Source organism: Equus quagga, chromosome 17 (assembly GCF_021613505.1).
Source record: "Equus quagga isolate Etosha38 chromosome 17, UCLA_HA_Equagga_1.0, whole genome shotgun sequence".
NCBI classification, from domain to species: Eukaryota; Metazoa; Chordata; class Mammalia; order Perissodactyla; family Equidae; genus Equus; species Equus quagga.
The window spans coordinates 9,383,917-9,400,111 of record NC_060283.1 but is presented as its reverse complement, the minus strand read 5'-3'; the positions used below and the strand labels follow the sequence as shown (position 1 = coordinate 9,400,111).

At 50.4% G+C, this 16,195-nt stretch overlaps 1 protein-coding gene across 2 annotated transcripts; it reads right to left on the bottom strand.

The window, feature by feature from the left end:
* Positions 1-1,077: 1,077 nt before the first annotated feature.
* Positions 1,078-16,051, bottom strand: GANAB (glucosidase II alpha subunit). Of its 2 annotated transcripts, XM_046643815.1 has the most exons (25): positions 15,983-16,051; positions 13,167-13,271; positions 12,930-13,038; positions 12,561-12,688; positions 9,652-9,831; positions 9,133-9,198; positions 8,257-8,326; positions 7,996-8,083; positions 7,814-7,910; positions 7,411-7,591; positions 6,656-6,809; positions 6,196-6,431; positions 5,987-6,113; positions 5,802-5,881; positions 5,371-5,514; positions 5,172-5,268; positions 4,759-4,860; positions 4,345-4,588; positions 3,385-3,449; positions 3,140-3,216; positions 2,961-3,035; positions 2,670-2,783; positions 2,434-2,546; positions 2,168-2,268; positions 1,078-2,045 (listed from the first exon to the last, which is right to left on the bottom strand). In XM_046643815.1, exons 1-25 carry the CDS (start codon positions 16,018-16,020, stop codon positions 1,936-1,938), a joined length of 2,901 nt encoding a protein of 966 aa, XP_046499771.1. In that variant the 5' UTR covers positions 16,021-16,051; the 3' UTR covers positions 1,078-1,935. The 2 variants fall into 2 exon arrangements, with proteins under 2 accessions (XP_046499771.1, XP_046499772.1); XM_046643816.1 differs by lacking the exon at positions 9,133-9,198 and having other exon boundaries at positions 1,079-2,045.
* Between the last annotated feature and the right edge of the window lie 144 nt (positions 16,052-16,195).

The following is a 16,195-nucleotide window of genomic DNA, read 5'->3' as shown; positions in this document are numbered from 1 at the left end:
CTTTATATGTGGAACGCCTACCACAAGCATGGCTTGTCAAGCAGAGCATAGGTCTGCACCCGGGGTTCTGAACGCGTGAACCCCAGGCTGCCGGAGCAGAACATGCAAACTTAATTCACGTGCCACAGGGCCAGCCCCAACAATGGGAAATTTTTTAAGTGCTGTTAGCTAAAAGGAAGCAACTTTTAGTGTGAGAACATCTGACCATATAACTATTTCTATTTAAGAGGGACCCCATCAGCTCTGGTCACCACCATTAACTAGGCCTACTAAAATCTGATAACCTTGAGGCCAACCCCACGGCCAAGTGGTTGAGTTCACGGGCGTTCCACTTCAGCAGCCTGGGGTTTCCCCGGTTCGGATCCTGGGCGCAGACCTATGCATCACTCATCAGGCCACGCTCGGGTGGCATCCCACTTGACACAGCTAGAGGGACCTACAATTAGAATATACAACTATGTACTGGGGGACTTTGGGGAGAAGGAAGAAAAATAAAATCTTTAAAAAAAAAATCTGGGGCTGGCCTGGTGGCACAGTGGTTAAGTTCACACGTTTCACTTCGGCGGCCTGAGGTCCGCTGGTTCGGATCCCAGGTGTGGACATGGCACCACTCATCAAGCCATGATATGGCAGGCATGCCACATATAAACTGGAGGAAGACAGGCATAGATGTTAGCTCAGGACCAGTCTTCCTCAGCAAAAAGAGGAGGATTGGCAGCAGATGTTAGCTCAGGGCTGATCTTCCTCAATAAATGAATGAATGCATAAATAAATAATCTGATAACCTTGCTGGGCTCCTCTATTTCATATTGGCATGTAGCAAGCTGAGGAAAGCTTGCACTCACTTTGCTGAACTGATGAGGCTTATGCTGAAGGTACATGAAAATGTCAGGCCCATAGGCTTCTAGGGTCTGTGACTCAGGACAGAACCAGAATCCAGACACTGACAGTTATTTATTTATCTTTATTGTTTCTCCTTTTATCAAAACCTTTCACAGCTGGGGGCCAAGAGGAAGTAAAAAAATTCCCAGGAATATTCCCCCTGGTTCCCAGTTAATCTCCCCACCCCCCACCCAGGGCTTCAAGCCAACCCCGGGCACACATGATCATCTCCCCCACCCTCAGCCTTCTCCCAGCAATAAATACAGGTGACCGTGATTCGACGAAACCACAACTGATTTCTCCATCTTGAATGCCCCTCAAGGGGACAAAAAGGGGGCAAAAGAAGTTTAATGCCTATCCCCTCTTAAGGAGGAATGGAAACTTCTTTCCCCCAAGGGACACGGGAGGTAGAAGTGCCCCTGTCAGAACTGCAGCAGCTCTAGAAGGAAGTGAGGAGAGGAAAGGTTGGGACAAGAGGGAAGAGGCTGTTCTCCAGCAACCTCCATGGATAAGGGATCCATTCATCCCTTATCAGGTAAGGGGTGGTCCCAGTGTATCAGTGGGGTGTAAAAAGGGGAGGGTTGACAGAGAAGAGCCAGGAGGAAGAAATGAAAGAGCAGTTTGGTGGGGAGGGAAGGGCAAGGGAAAAAAGAGCCCTAAAGCTCACTGCCCTCATCTTCTTCCAAGAAATGACATCAGCATACAAGAGGCATTAAGTGGAAAAGATCTGGAGGAGACTCAGGGCCCCTAAAAGAAGGGAGAAGGGAAAGCAAGGGCCCTGTGGTCTGCAGGTCTTCACAGGCGGATGTGCTCCAGTTAGAGCAACAGTGTTGGTGGATGAACGGAGACTTGGTGTCAAAGGGGTGGGAGAGGTCAGGAGATCACGGAGGAATTCAGAGCTCAGGGACAGCCCTCTCATCCTGCCCAGATGTTGACAGAATCTGAGTCTTGGGATGGGAAAGGTGTAGTCTCGGGGGGTCAAACTCCAAGGCAGAAGGAAGAGTAACTCTCATCATCACCATAGCACCTCCCACCCCCACAACATCCCTTGGGTTATTGCAGGTGAATACTCCAGTCGGATGCTACGTTGACACCAGGCTTGCGCAGAATCAACACAGAGGTCTCAGGGTCATGCTGGAAGGACAGCCGGGTTTCAGGAGATCCTGGTGGAAGAAGAAGAAAGAGTGCAAGTCATAGCAACATGCTATCTAGCATAACAACTACTTTCCTACAGGCAAGGTATCCCCAGCTCTGCCCCAGGGTGGGGGCCAGATCACTCATTCACCTTTTGTCTGGAGTACCACAGCTGCTGGCTTTCCAGCCCCTATTATCACCACCCGCTCAATCCAGATTGGTGTCTCAAAGTGGCCTTTGGGGTCTGCTGAGCTGGAAGAAGCAAAAATTGATGCCCATCAGGGAGAAAGATGTCAGAGCAGAGGGAAGGAGACCCAGAGAAGGTACTGATTCAAGAAAAGAGAACAGTGAGCTATGAGCATCCCAGAGGCCAAGGCTCCTCCAGAGGCTGCCAAGGAAGAATGGGCACCTCATTACCTGGAGACAAGGGTGTTGCCAGAGAATGAGAATCGACGCAGCAGGAACTCATTGTGAGTCTGATAGCTGAACGTGTGCCCATCATCTAGAAAGAGCTCTCCTTGGGCCGTACCCTGAGTAGGAAGTGAGATAGGTGAGAGCCTGAGCCCAAGAGGGAGTGAGGGGCACATCCCCAAGGGACAGAACCCTAGGAAAGTAGGCAGATGGTTGAGGAGGCTTCCTACCTATGCACTCACCTGGGGGCTGAGTGCAACAAAAAGAGTGATGGGGTCATCCTTCATACATTCTGAAGAACGCCGTACTCGCATCCATCGAGGCACAATTGTCCCTCCACGCTGGAACACGGGGATCTGGGGCAAGAGCAGTGCTGGGATGAAGTTGCCCCACTATCCAACCTTGGGTCCTGCAGCATCTTTCACTCTTGCCCATCTGTGCCCACTTAGGTACTGGACCCCAAAGCACACTCTCCCTCCCCTTCTGGAAACCTACAGGCAGATGAAGTTGGCAGCTGGGCCAGGCATACTCACAGTGCTTAGAGTTACAGGCAGGTATAGGGTCTGGGGACCATGATGCTTCTGGTAGCTCTCAATGTCATACCACACCTGTGAGTGGTAGGAGATATACTCATTCACTGCACCGGGCCCCAATTCCATTTCTCTTCTTTGGCCTCCACCATCTTTCCCCACCATGCCCTTCCTTAACTCACCTCCCCTTCGCCAGGCAAATAGACCTGAACACCACGAGCCCCAGCATCTGATACAGGGTGAACCAGCAACGCATCCCCTGAAACACACCAGAATCAACTCTGAACTGAGGAGATCAGTTTCCAGACAGGGAGCACCAGAGCACCCACTCCCCTTGTACTGCCAGCCTCACTCACTCCTCCCACAAGTGCTTACTTCTTCTCAGCCCTATCCCAACCCGCCACCAACTGTCCTCCCCATTTCTCACCAAGCAGAAACTGATCATCTATACTGAAGGTGGTCACATCCTGAGGAAAATTCACCCACAAGGGCCTAGGAAGGAAGCAAGACAAGAAAAGACGACACTTGCTGTATTGGCAAAAGTCAAAGATGCTACCCCAGGAACTGGCAATAAGAATAACACAGGGGTAGAACCCAGGAGCTTACAGCCCAGTGGGGGCGGGCTTCAGGCCTCGGCTATGCAACCTAAACTTGGTCTAGTCATTTAACTTCGTAACCCAACTTCCTGCCTCGTCCTCCCCTGCCCCTCTTGAAACTTTTCTGCACAGCAGCCTTCCAGTGGCCACTTCAGTACCCTGGCCTGAAAGGCCCTCCAGGATCAGGAGGTATTTTCCTCTCCCACCTCATCTCCTACCTCTCCCTCTGGTTCCTTACCCCAAAGACACACTGTTTTTTTCTATTCCTGGAACACGACAAACTCATTTCCACTTTTGAATTTTTGTACTTGCAGTCTCCTCTGCTTCGAACATTCTTCCGCTAGATCACAAGTCTCTCTTACTTATCAGTCAGCCCTCATCTCACATGGCCTTCTTCTCAAAAAGGCTGCTCGTGGAACCTAATTCTATGACCCTCTTCTATTTTTTTCAAGGAGCTTGTCAATGTTGTCAATTTTCTTATTTATATATTTGTTTACATGTCTGACTTCCTCCTAAGAATGTAAGTTCCACAAGGGTAAGACATTTGTCTGCCTTGTTTGAGGCTCTGGGGACAGTGATGAACAATGCCTGGCATGTCATAAGGCCTCGATCATGTTTACTCTTATTCATTTCCATTAGTCTCTTCTTACTTTGACCTTGAAATCAGATTTCCCTCCTTTACAAGGCTCTGTTGAGTGAAAAAGAGGCCCAGAGATAGAGCCCATTCCCTTCTGTCCCTCAGCCACCTCAGCCCACTCTAATGATAGGAATCTATCATTAGAATGCCTCACCTCATGACAGGAATCCCTTCACGATGGGCCTGATAGAAGAGAGTGTACCAGAAGGGCAGCAAGGAATACCGCTGGTTCAAGGCATCTCGGACCATGTCATGGTACTGAGAGGGTAAAAGCCATGGCTCTCGCCGCCCAGTGTCCAAGTGGGCATGTGCCCGGTAGAATGGCTGGTAGGCACCCATCTGGTACCAGCGCACAAGCAACTCTGGCTCTGGATTTTTGAAGAAGCCACCCACATCCGCTGGGAGAGGAGAAGGAGGAAACAGGTTGGAAAAGAGAGTGAAGGAGGGCAGCTGCCTAAGGAGCTCCCCAAGACCCCACCCTGGACTCTCAGCTCTTTTTCTTCATGCCCACGTCCTGTGCCCTCTACCTTGCCCCCTCTCACCAAACCAAGATTCCTCCCCCTCTCACCCCCACAGAAGGAAAGTCCCACCAGCCCCAAGCTGAGACACATAGGGATAGAGATCTTCAAATGGTCCCATTCAGCAGTGTTGTCCCCGGTCCACACGGCTCCTGAGGAAGACAAGAGGGGAGGAGCTTGCAAACAGTAAAAGGGCTCAGCCTTTTACATAACTGACCTCTCTGACCTGCCATATCTGCTCTGGGGCCCCCAAGGTGCTGCCAAAGATGAGAGAGTTCATAAGAGCACTTGAAGAGACCTCCCACTCCCTGGCTCCCCTTAGAGTGCACAGCTGGGAGGATGCAGCTGTGGCTCTAAGAGGATGGCTGTGTGAAGAGAATTTTCCAAGAACCAGGCCCCGGTCCACGGCTCATCTGATCTGGCCTTCACACCCTCTGCCACAGCTCTATTCTCCAAATCTTACCAAAGCGCTGGGAACCAGCGAAGAAAGCCCTGCTCAGGACAAAGGGGCGTTCTATGCCCCCGGAGCGCTGCACCAGCCCATCAGCAGTCGCCATGTGCTGGGTGGGGAGAGGAGAGAAGAGGGGTAGTGAGGAGCAAAAGCCAGCCATCATCTGGTAAAAGATCCCCAGCCCTCAGTCTCTCCTCTCTCAGCCCCTTACCACATAGAAGCCATAGATGTTATGCACGTCCCGGTGTTCCCAGCCCCCGTAATGCTGGGCATCTTTGAGCATGGTGACCTCAGGACCATTGAACACAGACGGTTCATTCATGTCATTCCAGACATAAAGGTTGGGAGCTGAGCCCTGAGAACACAAGGCAGAAAATGCAGACAGAGGACAGAGGGGAGGAACACAACAAATGCAGACAAAGGACAGAAGAAAGGAAGAAAGCAAACAGTGTCAGAGCAGAGAGCTCCTAGCAATCCAGAAAAACAAATTTCTCATGATGCCTTCCCAGAATTATCAAGGCATCAAGGCCCCGTGATACATTACAGGCAACCAACCATGGCAGGGTTGGCAGGCAGAGAATGATTGAATCAAGGAGCAGGGTGGGAAAAGACAGATATGGGTTGGGGGAGGGGCTGCAATACCTCATAATTCTCAAAGCTGAACATGTTAGCCCACCAGGCCCTCATGGTGGGATTGGTGAAGTCAGGGTAACCGGCTGCGCCTAGGAGAAGTTACGGGTGGCTTTCAACCCCCAATGGGCAAAACAGCCACCATTCTACCTCCCTGGTCTCTGAATAGCCTCTCCCTCAATTCTGGGCCAACCTACCTGGCCAGCACCAGCCCTCGTAGTCAGAGCCATCCCGGGTTTTAACGTATAGACCCTGGTTCTGCAACTCTTCATGTACGCGGTAGCCAGAGACCACCTTGATGTGGGGGTCCACAATTGCCACCAGCTGGGGGCAAGAAATACGGGTGGTCAGAGGTCTCCAGGGCTAGGACGCCCGAGAAGACTAATGATGGCTGCAGTCCTCTTACCTTCCGCCTCTTGGAGGCCAAGTGCTCAAGCATGGTGAGGGGCTGGGGGAAACGGCTGGGGTCCCACGTGAAGTAGCGCTTGCCATCCGCGTGCTCGATGTCTAGCCAGATGACATCGCAGGGCATGTTGTGATCGTCGAAGCCCTGATCGACTTCCAGCACATCGGCCTCATCTCGGTAGTTCCAGCGGCTCTGGTGGTAGCCGAGGGAGAAGAGCGGGGGCAATGCCTGGGTCCCTGTAGGTGCAGTGACGGACGGGGGTCACAATGGGGTGAGGCCCAACCTGAGGCAAATGAGGATGCCCAGAAATCAAGGGAGGCTTATAAACTAGAGGGAAGCTGAAGGGTACACGGCTAGAGAACAGGCCTAGGCCCAGACTTCTGAAAATGCAGTCACCCCTCTCTCAAGACAAGGGCCAGAAAAAGAGGCTGCTGGCCGACAGAGTCGGGACGCCATGTACCTGTGAGACTTGCATACTGCCGGAAGACATCAAAGACGGAGGGCCCAAGCAACAGGAAGACATCAATGATGCCACTCTCCGACATCCAGCGAACATCTGTCTGTGGGGTCTCCCCAGAGCCCTGCAGGTAGTCTAGCATCTTCCCAAACAGGGTCTGGAGAGAAAACCGGAGAGAGGTCTGACGGCCACCCTCTCATTCTCCAATCCAAATACAAAGCAGCAGTGTTCTCCTCAGAGTCCTCAGACAGCTGGCTCCCAATGAATCACTCTCGGCTGAGACTAAACGTCACCTCTTCAGTGAGGCTTTCCCCGCCCCCACATCATAAGCAACACTGCCTCCATCCCCACTGTGTGACCGTGGCACTTCTTTCTTAGCCCTTATCACGGAACTCATCTTGCCTACCTATTTAACGTCTGTCTTCCTCCCTGAGAAATGAAGACCTTTCCTACTCAATGAGCAATATATCCCCAGCACCTAGAAAAAGCATCTAGCATATAATGCATACTCAATAACAAATATAATGATAATGCAGAAAGGGCTATACCTTCCCCATGAGTTTGTCTTCTGAGAGTGACTGGGGAACTCAAATGCTGCTCACAAGGCCCAGGGCCCCTTCTCTCATGCCGTCCCTAAACAGGTTATCCAAATAGGCTACCCCAGCAGCCTGAATTTTCAAGGCTAAGGTCCCTAGCACACCCATTTGTCTCCAGGCCTGACGACTCACTCCCTTATTGCTCCATGCCTATGCTCTCACCTTCCCCGCAGTGTTGGAGGATATGTCAACCCAGGTCTCTGCGACGTTGAGCCAGAAGATGCCCAGGTCCCGATGAGGGCTGTGTGCCAGGAGCACAGGCACAGACCCGTACAGGGCCATAGGGTTATACAGCTCGTACTGGAACACATCCAAATTGTAGAGGCGATACGGCTCCCCACCCCTGCAGGCAGACAGACAAACTGGCCCCAGGCTGTGGCACACACAACCTCCATCCCACAGACACACGAAAGGGAGAAGAATGGACCCCTCTGCCCTTTTTCAAAGAAGAATTTTCCAGTCACCAAGAGTGACCTGAGCACAGAAAGTAATCCATGCACATCTCCCCACAGCCCTGGCTTCCGACCCCTTTCCCCCTATATCCTGATGTCACCATGGGACTCACTCAGTGACCTTCAGCCTCAGGCTGTCTGCATGCTCAGGGATCCCATACACATGCTCCATGCCTGGCAGAGAGAAGTCCAAACCCACAGACATGGGGCCTGGAAGGAAAGCAAAAGATGAGCTCCAGAGTTTCTGCTTGGCCAGCACTCCTGCACCCCTGCCCAAGGCGCCCTCGTCACTCACCATACGGCTTGCTATCAGAGTGAGTTTTGAATGTCTCTTCCCAGGCTCCTGGCTCATCTTTCTCTGCCCTTCCCTGGGTCTCCTCTGGCTGCAAGGAGGAATGCAGACCAGTACCCAATCACACACCAGTTCTCCCTCTTCCCCCGCCCCTTTTCTAAATCCCATCCCTGATGGCGAGACTAAGCTCAAGCTTCTTGTGGGCCTTTCCCCTCCAACCTCCCAGGCAGCTCTGTGCTCCACCACCCAGCCCCACCAACTTGCCTTGTCACCATCCCCAGGTGTTTCCTCGGGCTGGGCCCCATCGCCCTCAGCTGGGTCTTTTGATCCTTGCCTGGAAGGTAGGAGAGCTGTCTGCTCCAATCCAGAGGGGGCAGGGACGAGGGGCTAGTGGAAGGAGGGGTGAGGGAATAGAGAGCCAAGGGTCCAAAGGAACGAAGGCATTGGAGGAAGGGACTGAATGTTAAAGCTTGGAGAGTGACCCCAGTGAGCAGATAAGTGTGCAAAGGATGGGGAGAGAAATGAGAAAGGGAAATGAGCAATAAATGCCACCAGGAGGTGCCTTCCATACACAGGCCCAAATCACCAGCCTCTGCCAGCATTCCAGAAGAGACAGGCAGGTTCAAGGGCCTAGGTTCAGAATGTCACGCCTGGCTCTCTGCTGCCTCCACCAAGAGACTCTGGCCCCAACTGCCCTCACTGGGCCTCAGCCTCTTGGCCTGACACAGGGTTTTGCAAAGGCAAGTGGGTCATAGCACGGTCAAGCTTCTACAGATATGCGAGGACTCAAACAAGAGGTTCTGCCAAAGAATGCTTTCAAGAGCAGCTGGCAAACAGCTCTGCCCAAAGCCTCAGTGCACCCCAGCTGAGAGCCAAGAACCCCGGCAATAGGCAGCATCTCTCCACCCCTTGGCAAAGCAAGAAGCTCCCTACATTCCTTAAGGACTTCCAACATTTCATCTTCCTTCTCCCAGGGGTCTCCCAGCCAAAGGAACAAGGAACAGGGACCAGATACCACGTAGCTGGGGAAAGAGTGGTGAGTGAAGCACGGGGCCTGGAAGGGTCTGGGGCATCTTCCCCTGGGGGCCAGAATGAAGGGGGGCAAAGGAACAGATACAGTACCAGTGGCCATGGATTTACCTAGAGAAAAGGTTCTTGATCTTATCCCATATGCTACCGAGCGTGAGACTAACTTTATCCGAGAAACTGGGGCAGGAGGAGATGGGTAGGGAAGGGGAAAAGGAGGCACAAAACCAACACAAAAACAGAAACATAAAAGTGAGTTTCAGTCGACAAACTTCCAGAGATGGGGGAGAAAAGAAATTTAAAAAAAAAAAAAAAAAAGGAAGAAAATAAACCTGGGAAATGTGATGGTATGAGAACGGGAAGAGGGAAAGGCAGACCCAGGCAGGCCTCCCCGAGGAGGTGCCCAGGGTACAGCTCAGGGACAAAAGTAACTGCCTCCTGGTCTGTACAGGAAATGGAGAAAACTGCAACCTGGGTCTGCTTCCTACCCTCTCTGATAAACAGCTTCTCCCAGCCCCTAGCCCCTAGCTGGCTGTCCTGCCTCCCTGTCTCCTCCCAGGAACCCAGTGCCAGACCCAACACCCATAGGCTCTTTCACACTAGGTTCCCTTCAGTCCTGACCCCAGTACTCACGAGACCCTGGGGGCCCTCTGGTGCTCAAAATGTAAGAGTCCTCGGGCATTGACACTGAGGAGAAGGCTGCGGTCCTCTAACAGGTCAAGGCGGAATGGCCGCGCCGTCAAGATGATTTTATAGGGTCCCTCAGCCACAGTTAGCTCCACACTGTTGTCGTCACGGCCAGAGATGGAAAGCCTGGGAAAGAGATCGAAAGGGATATAAGGAAGAGCAAAGAACCAAAAGCAGTCACGACACTTCAGAAGAAAAGGGGACCTGCTTAGAACTACACGTAGTGTGCTAATAGTGCAGGGACAGAGAAACTGACCAAAGGAACCAAATAAAGAGCCTGGAGACAGAGCCAAGCACACTTAGAAATTTGCAACGTAACAGAGGTGGCACAGCAGTTCAGTGAGGTCAAGAAGACCATTCGTTCATGGAGAGGAAAAACAGATTTTTAGGAAAATAATAGTATCATATTCCTTCCTCATATCAGATACAAATGTCAACTCCAGACAGATTATGCCTTAAAATTTAAAAGTAAAATCTTTAGAGGACAATACAAACAACTGTTTTTCTGACCTTGAGGTAGAGAAGGATTATCTAAACACAACTTAGAAAATGCTAGGGGGCTGGCCAGGTGGCACAGTGGTTAAGTGCGCACGTTCTGTTTCGGCAGCCTGGGGTTCGCTGGTTCAGATGCCATGTGTGGACATGGCACTGCTTGGCAAGCCATACTGTGGTAGGCATCCCACATATAAAGTAGAGGAAGATGGTCACGGATGTTAGCTCAGGGCCAGTCTTCCTCAGCAAAAAGAGGAGGATTGGCAGCAGATGCTAGCTCAGGGCTAATCTTCCTCAAAAAAAAAAAAGAAAAGAAAAGAAAACGCTAACACCAGAAAGTAAAAAACTGATACATTGGAAAACATGAAAATTCAGAATTTCTATTTATTGAAAGACATCTTTAGGGTCATCAAAAACAGGAAAAGTCCAAGAAACTGTCCCAGTCTAGAGGAGCCTGAGGAGACAAGACAACTAAACATAATATGGTGTCCTGGATGGGATCTTGGACAGAAAAAGAACATTAGGTAAAAACTAAGGAAATCTGAATAACGCATGGACTCCAGTTAATAATAACGGTATCAACTCATCAGGTATGACAAACGTACCACAGTCATGTTAACAACAGGGGAAAACAGGAGTGCAGGGTATACAAGAATTCTCATAATATTCTTGCAACTTTCCTGTAAGACTAAAACTATTCTAAAGCAAAAAGTTTTTTTCTTTATTTTATTTTTTTGAGGAAGATTAGCTTTGAGCTAATATCTGCCAATCCTCCTCTTTTTGCTTAGGAAGACTGGCCCTGAGCTAACATCCGTAACCATCTTCCTCTACTTCATATGTGGGACGCCTACCACAGCATGGCTTGCTAAGCGATGCCATGTCCGCACCCGGGATCTGAACCAGCGAACCCCACGCTGCCAAAACGGAACGTGCGAACTTAACCACTGCACCACCAGGCTGGCCCCCAAAAAGTCTTTTTTTCAAGGCATCTTTTGAAAATAAAGAGATAAGCTACAACCTGTGAAAAGATAACTGCAATACCTACACATGATAAAGGATTAGTATCAAGACTAATGAATTTCTACAAACCAATAAGGACAAACAACATAAAAGGAAAAAGGAAAACGAGCATAGCTGTGAACTACCATTTCACAGAAGAGTAAGCCAGAATGACAATAACCCTATGAAGAGATGCTCAATCTCATTAATAACTGGGGAAAGGCAGCCAAGCCAAGACTACCACATGGTATCATTCTACACCCATCCTACTGACAAAAATTAGGTCCAAGAGTACTGAGAATTGGGGAGGATGTGGATCAATGAGGCCTCTTGTACACTGCTGGTGGAGTGTTAACTGGTAAAACACTTTGGCTTTATCCTGGAACATTGATAATTCCCACATTCTACAACTCTGCAGTTCCTCTCCCAGGTAGATCCCAAAGATGAACTCCTGCACAGGGACACAGGAGCCAGGGACAAGAATGTTGATGTCAATAGTTTGAACAGAAAAACACTGGAAACAACACAAATGCTAATCAACACACAAATGAATAAGTTGGGATATATTCATACAGCATTATATACCAACAAAAATGAATTACTAGAGTTACATGCGACAGTTAAACTGATGGGAAAAAAGGAAATCCCAGAAGACATCCACTGAGATACTTTCCCTATAAAGCTCAAAAACAAATAAAACCACATAATTTACTGCTTAGGCACATAAAACACACGTATGTATGTGTTTATATACATATACACACGATACAACTATGAGAACAAAAACCCAAGGGAATGACAAACTTTAAAATAACAACCATTTCTGGGGGAGTCAGTGGTACAGGACAGTGAGAAGTATATGGTTGGGGTGAGTGGAAGGTTTATGTTTTTTCTAAATTAAGTACTTAATACAGAGCCATGCATGGAAGAAGGATGACAGTGTGTCATAACCTAAGAATTTGAATAATCCCACCCTGAATATCTGAGGAAAAAGAAAAGAAAGGAAGGAAGGAAGGCAGAAAAAAATAAAAGTCAAGGGGAAGGGAGGGAGGAAGGAACCAACCACAGAGACACTATATTCCTGGAGGGCAAGGTCTGTGCCTTGTTTATGTCCTCTTGTATTGCTAGCACCCAGACCAGGCCTGGCACAGAAGAGAAAGCAGTATCTGCTGAATGAATGAAAATAAAGGGGGAAAGAGAAAATAAGTGAAACAGAGGAAGAGATGGGAAGAGGTTGAAGAGAGTGGCGAGGTGCTAGTCAGCCATTATTCTAATGTGGGAAAGAAAGGCAGCTGCCAAATAAAGGCTTTTCAGGAAGGAGAAAAGGGCCATAGAGATGGATACGTTTCTCAGGAAAAATTTACCGAGCTGTGGGGGGATCAGCCACCAACACGTCTGGCACACGGTATCGGGGCCGCCGGGGCTCCAGTTCATCAATCCTGATCCGAGTCATGTTCTTTTGAAGCCCCTGAAGCTCCAGCACCAGCAATACCTGTGAGGGCAGAGGTTTGGATCTGGAGAAAGCAGAGGGCTACACCATGGAATGCCCTCAGAACCCATTCCCTCCTGAAGTGTCTACTCCTTCTAGCCCTTTGCCTAAGGGGCCTGATATCTGAATTCCTCACAAATTAAAAGTCCTCAGATTAGGCTAGGACACGCTGCCCGTTCCCCCTTCGCAATTATCCCTTAGCCATGTCCCCACCCCCACCAGATTCTTCCTTTTCTCCCCTGACCTTGGTGACCTCGTTCATCAGATGGACTGTAAGGGCATCAGGACCAAGCTGCAGAGAGTCCAGCAAAGCTCGATATGGTGAGAGGCCTGGTCGTACGCTTCGCTGTCGCCTGCCAAATGAAATGGTTATGAAGGGTCCCTAGGTCCCATCAGCTTCAGTGTTCCGGGCCAGCCCAGCCGCCACAGACACCTCCCCCATTACCCTATTTTCCATCCTACTCTCTTAGAAATATCATACTTGCAAAAGGAACTCTCTTCACAGGTCTTAAAGTTGCTTCTATCCACAGCAAGGCTAATTCCCAGGAAGATCCCTAAACAAGCCAGTACCAAACCTGTCCAAGACCTAAGGAGAAAAAGGACAAAGAAGGAACAATCAGCACTTGGGGTCAGAAAGGGCCCCCCTTCTGAGGTAAAGGCCTCTTCCTGCCATAACCCTAAATGACAGCTCAGGAAAGAGGGGAGAAAGATGGAGTTCCATTAAATTTAAAAAAGACAGAGTGGACATGGAGTGAAATGTCAGGTCTGAGGAGTTGGCTCATTCACACCTTCCCTTCAAAAGGCAGAGGAAATGGACAAAGGATCTTTGGCCTTCAGAGGCCCTGGTATTGACTCTGGTTACATCAGCCTCTCAGAGGAAAGGAGCAGTAACAGCTAGTCTCAGGAGAAGTAGTGGTACCGTGTGTGGAACGGAGAAACAAAGTAAGCCATGCGTTTCCAGGGGCAAGGCACTGGGTGGAGCTACAGCGAAAAAGTTCAAGAGGTACCCTCACAGCCAGTCTACGCGTCACAGTTCCTCAGGTCCTAACATCCCTAGCACCATAGACACCCTGCTCCTCTGATGTCCAGTCCTGTATCTCCAAAATAAGTCACCACTATCACCACCTAAGCCTGAAAACAATAACAATAGCTAACATTTATTGAGTCCTAATGAACCCCCGGGGCCTGGCTAACTGTTTTAGATCCCTGGTTTTCAAGTCTGCCTGCAATTTTCTAAAGTGTCAATGCCCAGGTCTCACCTTCAGATTCTGATCTAATTGGGCTAAAGCGCAGCCTGTGCACCAGAGTTTTTTCAAAAGCTCCCTAAAAAACTCTAATGGGCAACGATGATTCAGAGCCATTTCTTTATACTCACTACCTCTTTTCCCTGTCTTTCATTGTTTTCTGGGTGAATGTAGGGTTGGCGTTTTCCCCAGATGGGAAAATTGACACAGAAAAGGTTCAATAATTCATCCAAGACTGAACAGCTGGTAAGGGGGGAAACTGGGATTGAACTCAGCTCTGCCTGACTCCGGGGCCCGTGTACTTCATGATGCACAATACAGCACACTACCACCAGCAGGGCCTGCCTCACTGAGGACCATCACCTCAAAGTTACCACAAACTGTAACTGCCCCAAAGTGCTATCAAATGACAGACAAGGGGCTAACAGGCTTATTTCAACAATTAGTTTAAAGGACGTATTCATCCATTCTGAGTAAACCCTAAACAGCGGTTTTCAATCTCTAGAGTCTGTTAAGAATCACCTGCGGTGCTTATTAAATGAAGATTCCTGAGCTTCAGGAAATCTGCATTTTAAACATGCTCTCCCACTGACTGACATAGGTGGTCCAGACCCACACTGAGAAAGTGTTCCAAATAGCAGAGAAAAAAAACAAAAACACAAGATTCTTCTAAGCAGTAAAACTTAGCAAACTGCTAATACAGTGACTAAACAATAGGGCCTACTATACACATTATATCCAACATTAGCCTCAGTATCTGCATGAAAGCTAAAGGTAAAGAAAGTCACCGGAAACATGAGAGAACACAGTTAAGCCCTCCAGTTCCAGAAAAATGTGCAAAGCAAGCCAGGCCAGACAGGAAGGCTAGGAAAACACCAGGCATCGTGGTTTAATACGCCAAGCAGAAATAAGCAGCAACAGAACAAGCAGCAGAAATGCTATTAGACAACTCAGCACCAAGTTATGTAGCCCAGGTCCTGAGGAGTGACTGCAGAAGGCACCCTGAACCACTGACCCCATATCCACCTGCCCAAAGCAGTAGTAAACAGTGAGTTAAATACCCTATGGAGTCCTATTTGCACAATCTATAAAATGGGTTTGGAGAGATGCCAATGGGGGATAGAATTTCTAAAAGATCTTTCAGATGTGACCTGTCGGAAGGTCCTAGGAACCCAGGGATGCCTTGAACGCCCCTGAGCAAGAAGTGGTCATAAACCAAAATCGAAAATGAGCCGCAGAGCAAGTTGTACCCATTTATTGTTTCAGATCACAGACTTCCAGAGTTGAGTTTACGATCCACGCCTTTTTCACTGCTGCTGACTGTACATGCCTCTCCCACCCCAGTACATCCGTTAGGTCTCGGTACTAAACGCATTGTGGCGCCAGAGATGGTTTCGAAGCGTTTTTTCGGTAATATAACTCGAGAGCGCAGACCAAACCATTCGACTACATGCGGTGTTTCAGCAACATCATCAAGGCAGGCTGTGAACTTACTGGATCCTGCCCCAGCCGTGCCCGGCGACCGTGAACACCGAACAAGCCCGGGCCGGTGTCCACGTGAAGACAAGGGCAGGGCAGGGCAGGGTCCGGGACTCTCGGGGGAAGACAAGAAGGGCAGTGCAGGCGGGACTGCGGGCCGTGGAGCTTCCAGCCCGGCCGAGGGGCCGCAGGGCAGGAGGCTCGTGGAGGCCGGGCCGCCTCTCGTCCCCCACCCCGACGGCCCCGCGCACTGCAGGAAGGAGGCGGCAGCGTTAACAGCCGCGAGCCGCCAGGGGAGGGCGGCGGCTGAGCGGCCAAGGCCAACAAGAGCGCACCGCTGCGGCCTTCTTGAGCCACCGGGCCGCAGCGGGAAACCCCAGAGGCAAGGTCCCCCAACGCCGCGCGGATGTATCGCGAGGAGGCTGTGGGCGCCTGAGGCCGCCTCCAGAGACACAAAGGGCTCTCACGAGGCCGCGGGTGGCAGAGTCTCGGGAGGACATACAAGGATGAGCGATATGGGGTTTGGGGGCTCTGGGGGCGTCCCGGGAGCGACCCCGGGTTCCGGGCTCCTCACCGCCTCCTACGCGCCGCCACTGCCGCTACCGCCGCCATCTTGTGCCGGGTTTGCTCCTTGACCCCGAGCCTCCCCTCCCCCCGCGCGCGTTGAGCCACGTATCTTAGCGCCCGCCCCTTCCGGCCTTCTGATTGGCCTGGGCCGGGAGCGGCCGGACGGCAGCCCCATTGGCTGAGCGCGCGCTCTAAATGCTTGCAGGGGGCGGGCCCGAGG